We start from the raw sequence: 15,873 nt of genomic DNA on the forward strand, positions 1-15,873 counted from the left end.
AGACATCCAATGCATCTCTACTGCTTCAGGCAAAAGCACTAGCGACTAGAAGACCATACACTTGCTGGCTGCAACTGAGGCTTCACCTTAGTAAGAGGTAACACTGCCCTAATCAGACCCTGGGATTTCACTGTGGAGGCTCCTGTTCTCTCACTTTAATTTCATTTGCTCGCTGGCCCCTGACCTCCCCCAATTAACCCCGCTGTGCTGCTTCTGGCCTTGCTGAGCTTCTGACCTGGCCTGTGGTATTGATACCGCACTGAACTCTTCCCTAACCTTTGTCAGTTTAATTTACTAAGTTGAATTAACCTTGAATTCTTGTGTTTTCTATATTTGACCTAATTGTTTTTCTTTTTATCTATTTTTTTCTCTGTTTCTGTCTCTGCCTTCTCTTTCCTTCTCTCCCCCTCCCTCCCCTTCCTGTGTCTGTCGTTACACTTGTCACCTTGGACATCACTGGGACATCCCCACTGCCACATTTATTTTTAAACAAACATGTCCTCTCTGGGGACCCATTGCTTAATACTGCAGCTACCTTGGGAGGCAATTCTGCATCCTACACCTTTGTCTCATTGCTTTTCTCTGCAGTGACTCTTCTTTTGCTCTGTTAGGAACTTGAACACAAAAATTAAATTTGCTTAAAAGCCCAGTTCCTATGAAAGCGATGAGTGCCCCTTTGGAAGAACCTGTCAGGACTACCTTGGCCCCACCACGGCCACTGAGCTGAGAGAGCAGTTTGTGTGGAAGAGGAAGGCTTTGCAATTGAAAAAAAGCTTTACCTCCTGATTTTGACCATTCACAAATACTTGTGCCACTTCATAAGGAGTTTGCCCCCTTTTTAATGGCAGTAAAAAGAATCTGAGAGCTCTTTCTTTAAAGACTATTTTTTGAAAGAAGCATCAGGCTAGGTTCCCCCCGCAAAGTTCCTGCGTCTCTGCTACCTATTGCAATTTTTTTGTTCATACCTAAAATGTAGCAGAGGAAGAATTGGGGTTCTACAGCTCTCCTCAGATTGTCGAAATTACCACATGCCCCCTCTCTTCTAACTCTGTGCCCCTTCTGCGCCCTTCAATTAATAGCTGGCTTGGCTTGCATTTAAGTATTTAAAGAGCCAGATTTGGTGATTTACCTGAGCACTCTGCTGACATGATGGGCAAATTAACCCCCCTGTTGCCTATGAAGTGGAAAAAGCTGAATCGATTAGGATATTTTCTGGGGCTGATGAATGTTCTGGGAGGTACTTTGGTCCTGGTATTATAACCAGTATCTTCTGCAGTTTCTGTGAACAGGGCCAAGACACAATGTGCCCAACACATGCTGACTTTGAAAGGTGCTTGTCTCCCAGCAGGGGTAATTCTCCTGTTGCTTAGCAGCATATCGCAGATCAGCACAGACCTCTGTGTCTTGGGGGTTGTGGTCTAGCTGTGACCCACATTGTCACCATAATCACCTGTACACCAGGCAGGTTGGAAGCTTCCACTGTGAACCAGGCCCAACTCCCGCCTTCACTGTTATACTCAGAAGTGCAAAAGGGGTGGAACAGGCCACTCCCAGACCACTCAGCCCCACTAAAGTGTCACTAAATCAGGGATGGCTCAGCCTGTCAGCTCTACCAGAATGCCCTAGCTTCCCTATTGGTCAATTGATTCAGTGACACTTTTAAAACCCTCATGAAAAGCCAGGTGCTCCTGTCTGCTGTTGGGGAGTTCACCCGGGAGAAGAAGTGGGTGTTTTTTCTGAGGTTGGACATTTGGAGATGCAGGTCTGAATACCACCCAGTAGTGTGAGCTTGTATGCTCGGAGGTGGACTTTCTACCAAATAAAGACTCCCTCCCCACTTGTGGTCACCCATCATTCTACCTATCTCATCTCTGAACATCTCCACAGAAGTTTGATTTTTGTTCTTTTTGGTTCTTTTATTTTTTTTTTCAGTTGTGTTTTAATGTTCAAAGACTAGCCTTTCCCTTTGGGAATTCAAATAACCCTGAGCTATGGTCTGTGGGCAAAGCTACCTGTGTTGGCACCCACCAATGTCCCCAGGATTCAGTGTCAAAGCTCCACGTGGCTTAACTCAGGCAGGCAGCACCCTTGCCCAGCCACAAACCTCTCTCCTGGAGCCCAGACCCCTCTTCCCACCAGGCAGTGAAGCAGGATGGTTCTTGGGCACAGGGAAAAGCACTGGGGAGAGGAACATGGTACCCTAGGGCTGACATGAGAATCACAGGTCAGTTAGGGAGAGCTGTGGGGAGGGAGAAGAGATCCCCTCCATAATTCTCCTGTTCTTCTGATCACCCTGGGTAGAAGTCACACATATTTACCCTATGGGGGCCAGCTCTGGGGTCAGACTCAGTCTGGTCCCAGGCCACCCAGAGGAAAGGGATAGCATTAGTATATCTGATATAACTCTAAATATCGAGAGGCCTGACTGTTCCTGTGCCCTCAGCACATCCCTCAGCTCATCCCAGGGCTGGACAACCCTCAGAGAGAAAAACATTGGGGTCTTGCAAACAGAGCTGTGGTTTATAATAGTTTGCCTTCAAAAGACAGAGATGGTGTGCATCCCTCCACCCATCCTAACACTTGAGTTCCCAGGGAAGGCTGCCACCCCCAGCCCTGCCAGGGATCCTTAAGAAAGCGGCCCTCAGAGAGCCCCACAGGAACGCACACTCCTGCTTTGCCCAGCCACCCTACCTTTGTGCCCTGCGTTAGTGCTGACCACATGCCACATGACATGGGGTTTCTCTGCTCATTTTTGGAATATTTATACAGCAGGTTTGGATCACATTTTTTTTACTAATAAGAATGCTAACATTGTTGTGTAGATAATCAGCGAGGCCTTTATGAAGTTTACACCTTTGCATTATTAAAGGATATAACAGTTCATGTGAATTCTCCAGCGTGTTTCAATTTTATTTAATGTTGTGTGTCCAACAAAGTGTCAAAAGCCCTTTCCCTCCATCTCCCATGATAACTGATTACCTAAGAGACATTTAAATTGGACCTCACATTCATAGCCTGATCTCATGGAGCTGTAGCCAAAGGAGATTCTTTTTTCCCTCATGTAGAACACTGTTTTTCTCAGCTATCCTAAGAAACCCATTTCTTCCTTAGAATCCTCAGCAGGCAGAGAGGAGGGGAAAGTGCCTTTGCAGAACTTGGAAGGTGGTTGCTCTGAGGACAGAGGCACATTCTGAGTCATTAGATGCATAGCTCTGTAACAAGGTCTTCCAATTACACAGCAACCTTTACTCCTTACAGAGGCTACAAGGGGATCTTGAGATAGAAATGAAAGAAGGTCCTCTTTGGTCAAATATGTTCTGTTTGTTATCATCCTTCGATACCTCTCAAAGGCCCCTGAGACCAGCCATCTGTGTAACAAGTTCCAGGAAGGAGCAAGCAGACATGTGGGGTTTTATGAGTGAATCAGACTCCAGCTCAATTGTTCTGAGAATCTGACAGTCATGTGGAGGGTTAAGGGACAAAGAGGGAACTTCTACACCCATATCTCATGGCACAATGACTCTGGCTCACCTGGGCAGCTGTAAGGCATGAGACACCCATGTTCCCAATTTAAGGCACAAGAAAGTAAGTGTCCGGGGTGGGGTTGTGGCTCAGTGGTAGAGCACTCGCCTAGCACGTGCAGGGCACTGGGTTCGATCCTCAGCACCACATAAAAATAAAATAAAGGTATTGTGTGCAACTAAAACAAAATATTTAAAAAAGAAAGAAAGAACGTAAGTGTCTATGGGCCTCTGTCTTGGCGCAAGTGAGTTCCCACTTACGTACCACCCTCTCCCAAACCAGGAACCACAGAAGACAGACAGCCCCAGCCATGCAGTCTCACTGCCCAGGCTGTGAGGAGGCTGCTTCCAAGAAGCTGTCTTAGCATGCAGGGACACAGGCGAGTTAGTCAAGGAGGTCAGGGGACAATGGTGGCAAAGATAGACACCCAAAGGTTTTTTACTTTTCCTTTCGTGAAATGTTACATATGAGATGCAGGAGATGACACTTGTCCCTCTAGCTTTCCTGAACTGAAAAATCCTGTGACATCTTCCAAGAGAGAATGAGTTCTGGCTTGCCTCAAATATCCTTTCATCCGTCCTGTGGCCTATCCCTTATTGTAAATGAGGCCAGCAGTCTCTCTTCAACCTGAGGAGCACCTCACTTGCTCTAGAAGTCTTAGTTCTTAGCAGTGGTGGCCTGAAAGGACTCCTTGGTTTTAGGGACAAGTCTGCTTTTTCTCAATCTATCCAGTACATCAGGCCACCTCTGTTTTGTCAAAAAACAGGGCAAGCAGCCCATCTCCTACTTGATGATGGATCATAGGATCAGCTTTAATTCGGTATGATTCAGGAAAAGGAAGACCTGAGACTATCCCCAGTGATTCTGATTTCAAAGACTTAAGGAGCCCCAGCTTCTCAGTTTTTAACAAGAACCCCAGGAATTCCACTGCAGGTGGAGAATCATTGAGTTAAAAGGTGTTTATTTTTCATGGAAAAATAAAATCACAAGGGTCAATGATCACAGATGAGATTTTATTGAGCATTTTAGCCTTCCAGAAAAAGTCCTCAGTGGACATTATGGAGAGTAGCATGAGGGAACCTGTACCATGTGCTGGGCAGTGTAGAACATCTGACCTGGAATGACAGGCTCTTGTGGTTGAAGAGGACTTGCAGACACCCTCTATCCAGGAACCTCATCCACACCATTACAACATCCTTGCCAAGAGATTGTCTTGCCTCTGCTTGAAAGCCTCCAGCCACAGGGTGCTCCCCTACCAAGGCAGCTCTCACTGTGTTGGACTAGCTATTTCATGTGGAACTGCAATCCAGCCCACCCCCATAATTAATATCACTGGTGCCATACCGAGAAAGGCCATCTTTCCCTTCTCATGACAAAGCTTTATTATTTGGAAGCAGTGTTCTCATCTCCAGGTCAAATGCTCTCTAGTTCATGTGACAAATATGTTGTGCAGGGAACATTTTCTATGAGTCAGGGTCATCCCAGGTGCTGGGGAAACAGAAGAGAGAGAGGGCATCTGTTAGGTTTTTTTGAGAAGAGTTAGCCAATGATAATGAAAATGTAAATGAATAGAAAAAGGCAAGGAGACTATGACAGGGTGATGGGGTAGGCCCCGAGTACAGGAGCCTTGCTAGGTAAAAAAAAAAAAAAATCAGGTGAGCCCTTTCTGAGAAGGTGACCTGAGGCCTGAGGCCAGCAGCACAATGAGGGTCTATTAGGCCGGGAGAAGGCTTTGAATTTTATAACAAATGAAAGGAGAGACTACTGCCCTTTTGTTTATTCCATAGTGCAGAGTCTTTTTGCTGAACCCTCCCCCCAACACCTTCTCTCAAATGTGCTCAGAATCAGCACAGCCAACAGCTGGATCTGATGAACCCACAGCAGAAGCTGCCCAGCTGCTGCCCTGTCCTGCACACAGAGCAGCTTTTCCGTAAGATGTAAGCAGTCTCAGAAGACAATATTTATAAACCTCAGAACATAGAATTAATGCCATTGAGTCAAAAAATACAGACATAGCCTCTCACACCAAAAAAAAAAAAAAAAAAAAAAACTTACAACTCCTCCTTCAGGAAATGGGCACTTGCTACCTACCGGGTGTTGCTTCCAGGATGTTGCAGTGGCTTTTCAAGCCCAGTGTCATGGAATAGAGAAAACTCCTGGCTATAGTGACTTCCCCAACAGCTTGGGATGCTAAAGAACAGGAAGGCCTGCATCTTTCTTTGCTTTGGTGGTAGAATGTAGATGGATGGGGAAGTAGAGAGATGGTTTTGTTCTCATTCAACCCATCAGAAGTGCCTCTGCATTAGCTGACTGCTGAGAAAATGACCCACTCTAGCTGACAGCTGGGGCCAGCAGCTAATTTCCTGCTGCCAAAGCCCAGACATAGGTAGCCAGAATCTTGCTAGTCTTGGGCCTTCCTGGGAGATGGGATGAAATCCTCAGAGCAGTGTTGGAAGGGATCAGCCAGAGAGCCAAGGAGGAAAGCCTGGGAAGCAAGCCAATGTCCCAAGGGGGCCAAAAACATTTGCAAGCTAGAGATTCTCCTTCAGCTCAGGTCCCATGTATTATACCTAGAATAGGTTGTGAGTGGTCCTCTGGCATGCTGGGCTGGTAGCAGAGTGGCACTGCTGTGGGGGAAGCACTTCAGCGCCTGGGTAAGGACCCGTAGAACAGACAGAATAATTCCTCCCAGAACACAGGCTGCATGAGAAAAGAAGATTGGGGCCCATCTACGGGTTACATATCATCCCATTAATTGGCATGGTATATGACTGGCAGGCTACTGTGCCTAACCTGACACCTAATAAAAATGAATCAGGAGTGCCCATATTTCAGTTTAGGGTCATTATTTCTACACTGACTTATAGGCAGAGCTCTGTGTGAGTTCTTGCTTCCCACATCCCCATTGCCTCCCAGACACTGACCGGAACCACCAAGAGGTCAGTAGTTCCATCCAAAGCAACTAACATCAGTCACGGCCATGCAAGGAACAGAGTATGGGGGCTTTTGTGATAGCATCAATGGGCCCAGGGGACCGTAGACGAACACCAGGGAGCTAGACAGAGGGGCTGAGTCTTTCAGAGTGAGTCCAGCCAGAAATGGAACCAGGGTCCAGGTGCTGCTGGGATGTGAGAATGTGTCCATCTGTGGGTGTCTGTCCTGCATGTGAGCGTGCCTGGGTGTGTGAGTGTGCAGCTCTGGGTGAGCCTGCTGATTTTCCTGAAGTCTGATCCAAGCATGCCAGGCTCCCAGATGGTGAGTATTCCCAGACCCTTCACTTAAAAAAAAAAAAAAAAAAACAGGCCTGGGGAGTCCTCCATGCCTCCAGAGTCACATGAGCTCCATTTGTCCTTCTGGGATACAGAACAAGAGGGTGAACCATGAGCCCAGTGTACTACAGTGTTGGGCTCTTTGGAGTTATTCCTAAAGTGGGGAGGGAGTGTATCTACATGCCATTGGGCCTGAACCACCCCCTTCACCAGCCCCATAGAAGCCCAGGGAACCCTGACCCTCACTATTCCCAGAGCCACAGCCCATCCTGAAACCAGCAGTCACTCTCTGCCTACAGTGCAAAGCCTTTTACCCTGGTCCAGAGGGGACACACAGTAGTGCCCTCCACCATGTCTTTATCCAGACTCCTCAGACACTGCCGGGCTGGGCTCTGTCTGCTCCCAGGACTCACCAGGAGGCCAGCTGTGAATGAATACAGGGGAGGCTCAGAAGTCAAGGGCTGGATTGGAGATTCATCTTCAGGCCCCGCTCTCATCTTGACTTGAAGGAGCTCCACGCTCCTGTCCCCTTGATAAGATGGAGCTATCATCCCTCTCTCTGGAAGACAGAGACAGCCTGTTGCCTCAATACCAGGGTATAGAAGGGCCCCAAGGAAGGAGTCACTCTGGGCGTGAATGCCAAGGCTTTGAACTCTAAGCCCTACCCGACCCCCAGGGGCTGTTGCTTGTAGGGTCAACGGGCTCCATCTCAGTCTGTTAACCACCGGCCGTCTTTCTCCCACTTAAGCCAATGGCAGCCCCACCTCAGGACTGAGCACAGGGGCCATCGTGGGCATCCTCATTGTCATCTTCGTGCTGCTCCTGGTGGTCGTGGACATCACCTGCTACTTCCTGAACAAGTGTGGCCTGCTTATGTGCATCGCCGTCAATCTGTGTGGAAAAGCTGGGCCTGGAGCCAAGGGCAAGGACATGGAGGAGGGCAAGGCGGCCTTCTCGTGAGTGCAGACCTGCCACCCTGCCAAGGTCTGGGATCTGCCCTAGCCCAGGAGCCCAGCAGTGGTGCCACCCCCAAGCCATCCACTGATCCCTGTAGTGACCTATCCCTCAGCTTCACCTTCTCCACTTGGAAACGCTGGGGGGCAAAAATACTTGGGTCAGGCTTGGGGGCCATCTTTTTGAAAAGCAGACTCTTGGGCCCAACCCACATCCAGCATATTAGAATCTCATGAAAGTTAGGAAATCCCTGAGATACTCCAAGCAGGGGCCTTGTCAGAGCAAAAGTCCTGGAAAGGAGCTATGGCAGAGGGATCAGCACCTGGGGACACACTTACCTTGCTCCCATTCATTCATTCATTCATCACTAAGCAAATATTTATCAAGCAGCTAGTTCAAGGCACTGTTCCCAGGCTCTAGGTTACAACAGGGTATGAAACAGATAAAATTTCTATCCTCATTTAGCTGATGATCCAGATAGTGTTCCTCCAACAGCATCTGTGCAGAAACAGATACTGAGCCAGTTATCGAGAACATTTGAAGATGGTCACCCAGTGGGGCATGGCTTGGGCAGGCTAAGAAAGGATGGAGCAAGAAAATAATTTCTTTAATCCCATTTCATGCCAGGCACCATATACATGTGTACACATGTACACCTACTTACAAGTGTATCCATATGTGTATATGTGTGTCTATTTGAGCACTTATCTACAAGATGTGCTAAACACATCACATGCATTATCACATTTAATTTTCATAACTAGATGAGGTACATGCGATTATTTGCCCCAAGTTACTGGGTGATTACATCAGATACTGAAGGTCCCACAGCTATCAAGGGTCAGGCTGAGACACAGATGCTTGTATCTGGCTCTAGATACCCACCTGGCCAGCTTGGACTAGGTAGGCCTAGGTACCCTGAGTCATAGCTGCTTTCCTTGGGCATACCCACAATGGCCCCTGATCTCACCAGCTGAACTCTGTCCACAGGAAAGATGAATCTAAGGAGCCCATCGTGGAGGTTCGAACTGAGGAGGAACGGACCCCAAACCATGACGGAGGGAAACACACAGAACCCAACGAGACCACGCCGCTGACAGAGCCCGAGTATGTGGGCAGAGAGGGGCTGACACCTCCTAAGTAGAGTGCACAACCCACCTCGCCACCCTACCCCCACTTGCCATGCTTCCCACTCAGTTCCCAGCCCAACATGGCAGGCCAAGGTTTTGAAGCCCTTGGCCAGAAGACCTACTTGGCTAGGAAATGCCTGGTCCCTCCCACTTTCATCAGAGGGCATTCTTGGTTCTATTTGGGGTGTCTAGGTGCCCTTACAGAACCCCTTGTGCCATAGAAGTTGGGGACCTACCTGGTAAAGTTTCCTGGCCCTCGTCCACTCCGAAGCCTCAGGATCCTCCAGAGGCCCTGATCAGCTGTGCCTGCCTGCCCACCTGCCTGCCTATCCACCATCTTAAGGGTTTAAGGGAACAGAGTTTCACAGGTCCATAAAATCCATGGCTGGAAGAACCCATGGCTCTTAGGAGCCATTGGAACACTTGTCATCTGCTTATTCCTGACTGGGAAGCCCTGCAGGATAGCGGGGCCATGGTGCTCTGGGGCCCTGGAAGCCGATAGCAGGGAGACACTGCACTGAAGCTGCCTCTCCTGAAGTGGAAATCTAGGGCAGACATGAGAAAGGCCCAGACAGGTCTGTAGGTGACCGGAGCCCTGCGCAGAGAGCTGGAGGGCCATCAGCAGGGAGGAAAGGCTAGCAGGTCCCTTTGAGACTGCCATGTTCTTTGTCGTCTCCTGTGTCCTCTGATGCCCGCCTGGGCTGTACTTCCTCTCAGCGTGCTCGTTTCTCTGTGGGCCTTTGTTCCTGCCCGTGCGTGACTGCATGCCTACCCATGGCCCCTCTCCTTGGCTTCAGCCCTCCTGCCCAGCTTCTCTGTCACGTCTCAGCTTCATTGTCTATTCTCTTCTACTTTCTGTCCTTCCCACAGGCTGCCTGCCGACACCACAGCCACTGTCGAGGACATGCTGCCTTCTGTCACCACTGTCACCACTAACTCTGACACTATCACCGAAACCTTTGCCACTGCTCAGAACAGCCCCACCAGTGAGACCACCACCCTGACCTCCAGTATTGCCCCGCCGGCCACGGCCGCGCCGGACTCAAATTCTGTGCCCGCTGGGCAGGCCACCCCTTCCAAGGGGCCCAGCGTTGCTGCCTCCTCCCCGCCCCCAGCTTCAGCCCCTAAGGTTGCGCCCCTTGTTGACCTGAGTGATACCCCGACCTCAGCTCCTGCCAGCAATTTGTCTTCTAGTGTCCTGGCCAATCAAGGAGCTGTCCTCAGCCCAAGCACCCCAGCCAGTGTGGGGGAGGCCTCCAAGGCCCCTGCGGCCAGCAAGCTGACCCCCGCACCAACCCCCACCCCCACTGGAGCAGCCAGTCCCCTAGCAGCAGCCGCCGCCCCTGCCACAGAAGCCCCCCAGGCCAAGCAGGAGGCTCCCAGCACCAAAGGCCCGGACCCGGAGCCCACCCAGCCCGGCGCTGCGAAGAGCCCACCTGAGGCAGCCACAGCCCCCGCTAGCCCGAAGAGCGAGGCTGCCTCCGTCAGCGCCACAAACCCTTCCCAGGGCGAGGACTTTAAAATGGACGAAGGGAACTTCAAGACCCCAGATATTGACCTTGCAAAGGATGTTTTTGCAGCCCTGGGCTCTCCTGCTCCCGCCGCTGGGGCCAGTGGACAAGCCCCTGAGCTTGCTCCTTCCACTGCAGACAGCTCTGTTTCGCCTGCACCAGCAAAGACCGAGTACGGCCTCTCTCTGTCTGCTGTCGTCAGGTTGTGTCCTGTGGTGGTGTGCGTTTGTGCTGTGCTGTGTCCTCCTTGTTAGATGTGTCCTCAGCCTCACCCAGGGCTTCTCGCAGCCAACTGTCAACCAAGGGGCTGGGATGAGGCAGTAACAGGGGCAGGCAGCAGGGCTCCCTGAACGGAGCAGCTTCCTGCTCTCTAATTAGGCCATGTTAATTATGTTTTATCCTTATCATCCTAGCAGTGCTTCTGTTTTCCCTGGGGGTGCTTTGCAGTGGGCCACTGATGAGCACAGCTTGGGAAGGTGCTAGGAGGCCAAGGTGCCCTTATCTGCCACCCCGGGGCCCAGTCAGTGACACCCAGAACCAGGCTAAGTCCCCCCCTCTGAAAGGCACCATTATGCAAAAAGAAGAAAGTAGCCCCCCCAGGCTGATGCACAGGGAGAATGCTGTCAGCAGCTTCATCACACACTGGCTGAGCTGCCCACCCCCCACCACCATTCACTGCTGCCCTTAGAGTATCTGGGAAGACTAGGAACTCCCGAATACCAAAATGCCTCTGTAACAGTATTTTCTCACCCAACCCAGGTCACCATACAGGTATCATCCTTAAACAGCACGGAGTGGGGGGAGGGGAGGGAGAAGCCAAAGAGGTGGTGTCGGAGGTGGGTGGGGGGCAGAGGAGGACCTGGAACCAGTATTGGGAACCCAGTGCAGCACACATTACTTAGAGCAAGCTGAGGGGCTCTAAGCAGCTTGTCAAGGTGAAGAAGAGGCTGCCTTAACCACCCTCTTCCCCTGCCCCAGGTCAAAAAGCCCCAACATCAAGGTAGGCTGCTCTAGCAGGAAGGACTTGGGCTTCTGAGCTTAGGCTGCACATTAGAATCACCTGGGGAACTTTCAGAAATCACTGTGTCCAGGATTTTCGGGGACACGGCCCAGGCATCAGTGATTCTTAGAGCTCCCAAGTCATTTCAACCTGCCTCCAGGGTTGGAGACAAGGGCTAGAACTGCCCCCCACCAACCAGGGCCTGGCAGAAGGGGGGAGATGTCTGCAAACCAGGGTCTCAGCCTTGCTGTTTTCCTGATTCTCTGCAGGAAGGGCCCTGTAGAAGCAAAGTCGGAGTCCCAGGAGTCAGAAACAAAGCCAGCGCCAGCCGAAGTCAAGACGGTCCCCAACGACGCCACACAAACAAAGGAGAATGAGAGCAAAGCATGATGGGTGATGAGCAACGAGCAGAAATCAAAATAAAAAGTGACACAGCAGCTTCACCAGAGCATTTCCAATACCACACACGCACACACGCGCGCACACACACACACACACACACACACACAGTCTCATTCCTCTAGTGTCTTTTGCCTTTAAAAAAAAAAAAAACTAAACAGATAAACATGGGATCTCCTTTTTGTAGGTTTATAGAAAGGGCTCCTTTGTTGCACACTCACTTGTAAGAAAATGAGACAAAAAGGTTAAACCCACAGCCAAACTAGGACACTCCGTTCCCTGAAACCATTTAAAAATCAAACAAAAGGACCCCAAATTAAGAATCTAGGAAGCTAAGGGAAATAAAAAAAAATCTAGGTTCAGAAAGACCACACTTGGTGTTACCGATTGGCACAGACCAGTTTCAGAGAAATACTTTCAGGCACTAAGACTAACCGAATGAACAAAGTCCACAGTTTATTTTTATACTTTCAGTCGAGTTTGAACTCTGTAAAACCTCATAAATAAGTTATCATTTCTGTTCACTTTGTATTTGTTCAGTATGCAAAGTGTGTCACCTTTCTAGCTGAATTCAGTTCCCACGTAGACTCTTGTTTTGTAGGAAGAATGCCAAATTGCAGCTTCTGGGGGTAGATCTCAATTTGCAGTATTCGGACTTCTTTTGCTTTCTTTTCCTTTGGCTGTTGTTTTGTTGTTTGTGTTGGTTTCCTCCCTTCCTTTCTGCCAACTTTGTTTTCCAGTGTTTACAGGTTGACAAATGTTTGACTTCAGTTGTGTTTAAATGTCCATGTAAAATAGCTGCTTTTTTGTTGTTGTTGTTGTTGTTTTTGTTTTTCTCTTCTTTTTTTAGAGTAACAAATACCGCCTAGAGGTAGGTAGGATCCTCGTGGGCTTGCTTTAGCACAGGGTGACTTTACAAAAGATGATTGTTTACAGTGGTTCTACCCCCTTTTCTGATTTGCAGTTTTTGCCTGTGTTCAGCTCAGGTGAAAATCCATCTCATTGGAATGGTTTTGCCTTTCTATTTTCAGTTCTTTTTGTGTTTTCTTTGGGGGTTAGACCACTTTCTGATTAGCTGCCACCTGCCTGTATCTGTGACAAAGGATCTGCCTCCCAGGCGTTCTCGCCCTTCCTTTTGAAGGACTCCTTAGGCTTTGTTGAATGAAGCAGAGAAGATTGTATAGTTGGGGCTGGTCTTGGTGAACACACATTTATACCCCAAACATCCCCTTTTTGTAGAAAGCCAAATAAAATATATACATCCCATTTCCTTTTGAGCCCAGAATCTAGATTTGAGCGGAAGAGCATGTGTGCTTCAGGGAATTAGTGTCTTTTTTTGGAAATCTGTTGAAGTCAAGTAACATCGGCCTTCTGTTCATTTTAGGCAGCATTTGTAGAAACAAAGAAAAAAAAAACTACTGTCTGGAGTCATAACACAACTTTCCTGGATTGGAAACCAAGTGGGGGAAAAATACAGAAACTTTAAGGGGGATGGGAGGGGGGAGAAGGGAAAAGCCAGCCCTTTGTATAGAAATTTTGCTTTTGTTTCTCATTCTACTTTAGAACTGCAAGCTTGTGCACTGTGGATGCGTGAATATTTTAGTGTGAAACGTGTTTTTGTCATAGTATTGAAATAAAACTTCAACATAGTTTGGTTGTGGAAGGTATAGCAGATAGTTCAGAAAAACATTCAGGAAACAAAAAATAACTCTTAAAAGGAATCGAAGCCTTTAAACAAAGAAAATAAAATAAAGATGATGATGATGATGGTCATGAAGAGGACGCTAAGTCAACAGAAATTGGTCCTCTTCCGGCATGCGTTCCTTTCCCAAGGTACAAGCAGCGTGAGGCCCGGGGTGGCAAGGCTGCCTCTGCGTCCGCTCTGTGGGCCACTCCCCCCCAAGGTTCTGACACTTCTGCAGTCTGATCAGTGGCAATGCTAGATTATAATTTCAAACTGTGAAAAATAATGGTCTTGTCATTTGCTAAATGTGGGGTTATTTTGCATTTTCTCAGCTCCTGGGGATGGAAATGGAGGATCCCAGAATACACAGTCCTGGCCCCTTTGATTCTAGGGTCTGCACAGATCTAGAGTTCAAATGCACAGGCCCTCAGGACCAAGTAGCATGAAGACAGCTCTTAGCGTGCACTGGGCAGAATGGGAGAAGTGGGCGCCTGAGGCAGGGAGGGCCTGGTGGGGAAGGGCCAGCTCTTAGGTCTCCAGGCTGTTCAGTAGAATCAATTCCTTATCTTGTGATTTAAATGCCTTGACCTCCTAGGTCCAGGCCATGTGATACTTCCTGGAGACCCGGAGACACCATGTATTTCACTCTAAGTGGGTGTGGTTAGGCAAACTAATTTGGTTCTGTTGGTGAGGAAGAGACAGAAGTACAGTCAGCCCTCAGATAACCTGGCCCAGGGCAGCTGACCCCCCCCCCAGAACCCTGGCCCACCACGAGCTGGAACCCAAGACTGCCCACACTTCCGTCTGCCGCTCTTGCTTTTACACATATGTTTGTCTCCGCATGCGTGAGCCTTCCTTATCTTTTTCTTTTCTTTTTTATTTTTAAAGAGCAATGCTTCCTCTAAAATCAAAGAGGGAGTCACTTTATTTTCAAGATCTTCTATCTTTTATGTTAAGAGATAAAAGCTTATATAATTTTGCTTTTTTAATTTTTGGAAGGAGGGATCAACTCCACCAGTTTCCGTGTCGATGTGTCTATATGTGTATGTGCCATACATATGTATTCACATGAAGACCGGCTTGGCCAAGTTCTGCGGGAGGCACTCAGGTGCCACGAACAGGTCTCCAATCCTGAAGGGCCGCGGTGTATATAGAGCAGCTTTTGACGTGGAACTCTATTTTCACACTTTTCTATGGAACCTCCCACATCCCAGGTTTTCATCCTAGGCTGTCTGTCTGGATGGCGGTTTTCAAACCTCCATTAACATCCCTACCCAGCATTCTGTACTTCGGGGGCCTTCTCTCTTGTTATAAAACTTTTTACCAAGTGAAACATCAGCACCACCTTTGTTTCCATTCTCACTGGTGTAAATACTGAGTACTAACTGAGAATTTTGACTTTGCATTCTGTCAGAATACTTGTGTTCAATAAAAATTGAAAGAAAAAAAAGCAGTTATGGTCTAACTGAGCTTTCTTTTGACAAAATGAGAGTTTCTATAAGTCAAATGTAGACATGTCAGTGCAGGGGGGTGGCTTTGGTTGTTTTTGTTGTTTTTTTGTTTTGTTTTGTTTTCTGTTTGGAGCCCTGTGAGCAAGGTCAAGTTCACCCCAATGTGTTGAGCTTATGTTGCCTGAATGATGGTGCTTTGTTTTGTTTTTCTCACAGGTGAATAGAGGACTCCTGGTTTAGAAGGGCCAGACATTAGATTCAGAAAGAAGTGTTTAAATCATGGTTCTACCACTTCCTGATTGAACTTGGAAGAATTACCTAATTTCTCTGAGACTCCATTTTCTCTTTAGTAGACAGGAAGTGCCTAGAGAACAGACTTGGTTAGGGACTGGTTGATAGACAAGACAATATTACAAAGGCCTAGGGTAGTGCTTTCTTGGCTCATAGCAGCTACTCAGTAAATGGGAGTACGTACTGTTGGTATCCCAGGCATGTGATATCATCAAACCCATACCTGAGCTTTGAGATCACAACAGTGAAGCAGATGCAGGAGATGTATTCTAGAATAAGCCCTCCCTCCCTCCTATTGCTTTGCTGTGCCCATCAGCGTTTAGACCCATAACTCAGCCCCTAGAGTTTATCAAAGTCTCTGAACTAAACAAAGAGGGAAGAAAACTGTGTGGGCGCATCATTCTATATATGCTGTTGTCTGGCTGTTTTTGGAAGAAGCAATCACTGTAGTTAGAATTCTATTTATTAAGTGATGGAGTTGGGATTTCCTGGAGGTGACCTCACTGAGGAGCCAGGACTGGCAAGGCTCCCAGGGCGCCAAAATGTAAACAGGTGCCCACTCTCAGGACTGACTTTGCATGTACATGAATCCGAGAATGATGCCTCCTTCATCTTATGTCCCAGGTGCCTCTCTTCCCTATTCTGATGACACAGAGCTACCT

At 48.4% G+C, this 15,873-nt stretch overlaps 1 protein-coding gene and 1 long non-coding RNA gene across 31 annotated transcripts in view; one reads left to right on the forward strand and one right to left on the reverse strand.

Moving 5' to 3' along the window:
* Positions 1 to 14,922, forward strand: part of Ncam1 (neural cell adhesion molecule 1) — a 293,481-nt gene extending 278,559 nt beyond the window's left edge. For 16 of the 30 annotated variants that reach the window (XM_078046995.1, XM_078047001.1, XM_078046997.1 and 13 more), the window contains 4 exons: positions 7,540 to 7,747; positions 8,736 to 8,852; positions 9,746 to 10,558; positions 11,656 to 14,922. In XM_078046995.1, coding sequence (XP_077903121.1) covers positions 7,540 to 7,747; positions 8,736 to 8,852; positions 9,746 to 10,558; positions 11,656 to 11,776 — 1,259 coding nt within the window. In that variant the 3' untranslated portion in view covers positions 11,777 to 14,922. Of the gene's footprint in view, positions 1 to 531; positions 2,890 to 7,539; positions 7,748 to 8,735; positions 8,853 to 9,745; positions 10,559 to 11,655 lie in introns of those variants that run through there. The other 14 variants (XM_078047011.1, XM_078047012.1, XM_078047013.1 and 11 more) reach the window with 2 other exon arrangements.
* Positions 4,519 to 7,544, reverse strand: LOC120889693 (uncharacterized). Its single transcript, XR_013437889.1, has 3 exons — positions 7,205 to 7,544; positions 6,093 to 6,222; positions 4,519 to 5,010 (listed from the first exon to the last, which is right to left on the reverse strand). It is a non-coding gene; the product is annotated as an uncharacterized LOC120889693 (long non-coding RNA).
* Positions 14,923 to 15,873: the final 951 nt, after the last annotated feature.

This window comes from Ictidomys tridecemlineatus, chromosome 4 (assembly GCF_052094955.1).
Source record: "Ictidomys tridecemlineatus isolate mIctTri1 chromosome 4, mIctTri1.hap1, whole genome shotgun sequence".
NCBI classification, from domain to species: Eukaryota; Metazoa; Chordata; class Mammalia; order Rodentia; family Sciuridae; genus Ictidomys; species Ictidomys tridecemlineatus.